Source organism: Brassica napus, chromosome A3 (genome assembly GCF_020379485.1).
Source record: "Brassica napus cultivar Da-Ae chromosome A3, Da-Ae, whole genome shotgun sequence".
Lineage (NCBI taxonomy): Eukaryota > Viridiplantae > Streptophyta > Magnoliopsida > Brassicales > Brassicaceae > Brassica > Brassica napus.
In genome coordinates this window covers 5,951,098-5,957,093 of record NC_063436.1, presented here as the reverse complement: position 1 = coordinate 5,957,093, position 5,996 = coordinate 5,951,098, and the positions used below count along the sequence as shown (strand labels likewise).

General features: G+C 36.6%; 1 protein-coding gene across 1 annotated transcript; it reads right to left on the bottom strand.

Annotated features, from left to right (window-relative positions):
* Window positions 1-2,485: 2,485 nt before the first annotated feature.
* LOC125601234 (classical arabinogalactan protein 9-like) lies at window positions 2,486-3,968 on the bottom strand. Its single transcript, XM_048773516.1, has 2 exons — window positions 3,397-3,968; window positions 2,486-3,219 (listed from the first exon to the last, which is right to left on the bottom strand). Exon 2 carries the CDS (start codon window positions 3,217-3,219, stop codon window positions 2,836-2,838), a length of 384 nt encoding a protein of 127 aa, XP_048629473.1. The 5' UTR covers window positions 3,397-3,968; the 3' UTR covers window positions 2,486-2,835.
* Between the last annotated feature and the right edge of the window lie 2,028 nt (window positions 3,969-5,996).

Genomic DNA, 5,996 nt, shown 5'->3' with positions numbered 1-5,996 from the left:
AATATTTTACTTATTTTATATAAAATATTTGTTCATTATATATATTTTCTAAATATTAAAAAATAATTGATCAAACATTATTCATCTTTCTATAATTTCAATAGTTAGTTACCATAAGTTATTATCTGTAATATTCTATAGATTATTTGATTAGTGATATTATTTGCTTATACACTTATCATTAATTTTAGATATAACTAAATAAATTAAAATTAAAAATTATCGACTAATCAAGTTATAACAATTTTTAGAAACTTCACCAGTGATCATAAGCGAAAATCACTTAAATGACTTCTCATTTAATATATATATATATATATATATAGGAGGATGAGGATTTTTTTTATAAATGATATATATGCTTTTATAAATAATTTTAAACTTACTGAAATTGATATCATAAAATATGATCAATATATTTGTGTTTTTTTTCAAAAAACATTATTATTAATTTATAAAGCATTTGTAGACTTTAAAAGATTTTAATAGTTATTATAAAATTATATACGAATATAATTCATTATGTAAAATATAAAACTATTTTAATTATTTTATATAAAATATTTGTTCATTGTATTATATATTTTAAATATTAAAAAATAATTAATCAAAGATTATTAATCTTTCTATAATTTCAATAGTTAGTTACCATAAGTTATTATCTGCAATATTCTATAGATTATTTGTTAAGTGATATTTATTGCTTATAAACTTATCATTAATTTTAGATTTAACTAAAATAAATTAAAATTTAAAAATCATCGACCAATCAAATTATAACTATTTTCTGAAACTTCACCAGTGGTCGTAGGGGTGGGCACTTTATCCGATATCCGAAGCCGCACCCAACCCGATCCAAAAAATTCGAACCGAAGTAGCAAAATATCCTAACGGGTATTGAATTAGGAGAGATTGGATATCCGAACCCGAATGGATATCCGAAGAAAATCAAACATATGTATCACTACAAGAAAACATATTTTTTACGAGGACAATATACGTTGTAACTTCGTCGTAAACGGGGTGTTACGACGAATGAACCGCGAAACACGTTTCGTCGTAAAACGCCCGTCGTAACCGACGTTTCGTCGTAAATGACTTGTTAAGTTTACGACGAAATATATTCCTCGTAAAGCGCAGGGCAGAGATTCGTCGTAAACGACACGTAAAATTTCGTGGTAAACTCCACGTAATGGATTCGATGTAAAGCACACGTAAACATTTTCGTTGTAACACCCTCGTAAATATTTCGATGTAAACTCCACGTAACATTTCGATGTAAAGACCACGTAAAATCTTCGATGTAAAAGACTCGTAATTATTTTCGACGGTAATCAGTTGTAAATGTTTACGTCGAGCCTACATCGACGTTTCGTTTTATAATATATTTTGAATATTATTTTTAACCTCAAATATATATATATATAAATTTGAATTTATTTAAAATTCTGAATTTTAAATAATTTTAATTTTAAAACGAAATATGAAAATAAAAAACATTTATAAAAAAGCATTTAAAAGTCATAATATTTAAATTCATAATACAAACCGAAAATATTAAAAAAACTACATATCATCGAAGTAGTCGGTGGGGTTGCTCGGCTGTTGACGGGTTGGATCGGACTCTTGGGGATCTCGTACTGGCAACCCAAGAGCGGCTCGTCTCTGACTCAACATTCTCTGCATAACCGGGTTTCCCACGGCCATCACGTCTAGCAAATCCTCAAGAGAGTCTAAACGAACCTGCTGGCTATCCATTCGAGCTTTCATCTGAGAAGTCTCTTCATCCCGTCTCGAAGTGTATGACGAAGTTGCCCTTGCAACTTGGTTAACGGAGCCTATACCGACTATTCGGCCCTTCTTTCTAGGAGCCAGCTATAAAATTAAAACATATATTAATATAGTTATTAAAAATAATGAAAAAAAAAATTTTAGTTGTACTACCTCTTCGAAGATTCGGTCGGCTTCTTCGGTGGACAATGTGACGGGTAATCCATCGGGAGACTCCTGAGTTAGTTGCGTCTCCCGTTCTTCAATCCGAGTAGCCACTGCTTGAGCGAGTTTCTCTGATGCAGGATCCACAAAAACTCCGTCGGATGTGGCGTGAGTCATCTTGAATAGGTCAGACAGAGATGGTAAGACTCCCGTCTTCTCCAACTACAAAAAAAAAATATTAAAAGTTATATTAATTGAATATTTTAAAATAAATATTTAAAAACAAAACTTACAACGTCTAGACGGATGCCTGCATGTGGTTTTTGGCCGGTTCTGTGAAGCATGGGCAAATTACCATCTTTATCCTTCGTTCTTCGAGAAGCCGAGCACGAATTGGCCTTTTTGATCGAAGACGGGTGCTTCCAATAGGCGATGAGGCCATCCCACACATCCGTCGTGAGCTCAGTGGGCTTTCCCTCATACCCGTCGAGCTCCCACTTGTCCTTCCAATCGGAGACTGTGTTGCAGAGGCGGATCTTTGCTTTTGCAACGAATTCCGCCTTCACCATCTCGGTGATTCCCAAAGACCAATGCCACTTTTGCTGAAACACAAAAAATTTGAAAAAATTACAATTAATAATAATATTTAAAAAATATATACATATTTAAAAGTTAAAATTTAATTAAATTTAAAAATCTTACCGCAAACATTTTAAACCACGTGATCTTAACGTGATTTGGAGTCTTGCTCCAGTTCGGATATGCCCCGTCGTAGTAACCCTTAATCGTTTTCGAAACGCTCCGGCCAACACGGTTATTAGCCCCAAACCTGAAAGGAAAACAATTTAACCGTTAGAAAATAAAAATATTTTAAATTTTTATGTAATAAAAATTAATAACTTACCAATAAGTTCCTCGGGGTCTATCGGGGTCTAGAACATCCAAACCCTCTCGTCCGGGCTGGGCAAGCAAATCCTCTACCGTATATCTCGCGAATGGGGCATATGAAGGCACACGCAAATCCGGATGAACTGCACCTTCTGGGACAGGCTCAGGTGCAGCCGCTGGAGGAGGAGGTGGAGGCATATGCGGTGGAGGCATTTGCGGTGGAGGCATCTGCGGTGGAGGAGGACTCCAAGCAACTCTCTGAGAAGGCTGAGAGTCTGGAACTGCGGTGGAGGATGATGGACCAGAAGACGATGGACCGGAAGAAGATGTACCGGAACCATCGTCGCCAAACAAATCTCTATAACTAGGTGCTCTGGATTTTCTTCTAGGAGCCATCTAAAAAAAATTAAAATAAATTTTATCAGTTACGACATAATAAAAATATTATTCCGTTACCTAACTAATCACCTAAACTAATTACCTAACTAATCACCTAAACTAATTCCGTTACCTAACTAATCACCTAAACTAATTTAAAAAAAAAAAAAAAGAGAGAGAGAAGAGAGAGTTTACCTTAGAGAGAGCAAAGGAATTTGGGAGGAATGAGCGAGGCAGCCTCGCTCTCGGCGTCCCCTTATATAGATTAGGATTCGTCGTAAAATCGACGTAAATTTACGACGAAATTACCAGGCCCGCGTTTTTCCATTTACGACGAATTTACCAGGCCCGTGTTTTTTAATTTACGACGAAATTACCAGGCCCGTGTTTTTCGAGTTACGACGAAATTACCAGGCCCGCGTTTTTCCATTTACGACGAAATTACGACGCTTAACCCTAAACACCGAGAATGAAATCCCTAAACCCCAAAGTGACATATCATCTAACATCATATCTTATATCATACTACTTCTTACTCTTTCTTTTAGAAAATATTACAATAGAGAAATCCAACATTTGATACATATATTACATCACTCTAAATCGTTTTCGTTCTCATCACTATCATTACAATCATCATCGTCGCTTCTCTCGAACTCGTCTTCACGTGCTTCATCTGTCGCATCTTCGGGAATATCTTCATATTGAAAGTTTTGCGGGTCGATCAAAAGGATTTCATCAGTTGGTTGTTCTGGTACCTCAACTTCAGTGATAGCGTCTTCTTCTTGCAAGGGCGGTTCTTCTCCAACGACAATGCGTCCACGAGGTGTAACTTTGATAGCAGTTACCCAGTTTATCCCGGAAGTTCGAAGCCGAGGATAAGGAAGGAAGCTAACTTGCTCGGCTTGTGAAGCTAAAATGAAAGGCTCAAATTTGTTGTATCTTCTCCCAAAATTGACATCCACAACACCAAATTTGTTATACCGAATCCCTCGGTTCACAACAGGATCGAACCATTCACATTTGAAGAGGACGCATTTTAGCTTCAATAACCCCGGAAATTCCACTTCAATAATCTCCTGCAATATCCCGTAAAAGTCTGTTTCACCTTTCACACATATTCCGTAGTTACTCGTTGCCCGATGTCTCCCATACTCGTATGTGTGAAAGGTAAATCCTCGTGTGAAATACATAGGTGATGTGGTGACCTTTGCAACTGGACCTTGAACCAATTCATGAAACCATACGGGATAATAAGGATCGTCATAATCAACCTGCAAAAAACATATATATATTCTTAAACACTTACTTAATTAATATAATAGTATGAGATATATTACCTGTGATTTTAACCACTTGACAAAGTGCTTATCTTTACGTGTATCCACATCAGTTGCAGATATTCCTGGTATTGCTTCTTCAACTTGAGATACAAACATCCTGCAAATTGAACAAATAATCAAATCATACATAATTAACTTCAATTCATATAATTAACATTCACAAAAAAATTTACCTTTCAAAGTAACGGGTCATTGCATCCTCGCAGTTGAGCAGAATATAAGTGTGGGCACTATGTTTATCTTCTTCACATGACCACCATACTTCTTTCGTTTTACCACCAAACCGTCCAATTTCGCAGAAAATGTCAGGAACACCATCAATTGGATATGATGTCGGTACTCCACCATCATCATATCTTCTAGGAACTCTTTTTCTCGTACGAACAGTTGGAGCAAAGTAGTATGATGTGAAGTTAGATGTTTCGGCTGTCAAACTCCCTGCAACTATTGAACCTTCTACCTTTGCAAGATTTCTTGCTTTCCCCTTCAAATGTTTCATCTGTCGCTCATACGGATACATCCATCCGTTGTGAACAGGTCCACGAAGCAATGCTTCATACGGTAGGTGGACAACTAGATGCTCCATGACGTCAAAAAATGAAGGAGGAAATATCTTCTCCAGGTTGCACAATATGATCGGAATGTTCTGATGAAGTTGTTCGATGACTTCTTCTTTGAACGTACGTGTGCTAAGATCTCTGAAAAATGCTCCGATGGCTGTATATTTTAAAAGGAATCAAATTAATAACATTTCGTAACATAGGTATATATATAAATTTATAATTACCTGCAAGTGCTTCGTGGACATTTGCTGGAAGGAGCTCGGCAAAAGCAAATGGAAGCAGTCGTTGCATAAACACATGACAATCATGACTTTTCATTCCGGAGAACTTTTGACCTCGTTCAATACATCTTGACATATTTGAAACATAACCATCAGGAAACTTAACTTCCGATGCAACCCAGTCAAACAAGGTTGTTTTCGCTGCTGATGACAACCGGAAGATGGGAACAGGAACGTTTCCATTGCTCTTGATATGTAACTCACTTCTTGAGCAAATATCAGGTAAGTCCATCCTTGACTTTTTGTTATCTTTTGTCTTCCCAGGGACGTTAAGTAATGTATTCATGATGTTCTCAAAAAAGTTCTTCTCGATATGCATGACATCCAGATTGTGGCGTAAGAGAAGATCCTTCCAATACGGTAGCTCCCAAAATATACTCTTCTTATGCCAATTGTGAGATACACCATACCCATCAGGCATATTTCCAGGAACATGCCAATTTCCTCCAACCTTAACTGTTTCCTGAGCTCCGTAATAATCAATGTCCGCTTCGATCTGCTGGCCGGTGAGATATGGAGGAGGACTGTCTCTGACAATTTTTTTGTGTCGAAACAATGTCTTGTTTCTTCTGTACGGATGGGCAAGTGGAAGAAACCGACGATGACAA

Bases quoted from the DNA above. Each gene is read 5' to 3' on its own strand.
- LOC125601234 (XM_048773516.1), bottom strand. From the start codon at position 3,219: ATGGCTCCTAGAAGAAAATCCAGAGCACCTAGTTATAGAGATTTGTTT.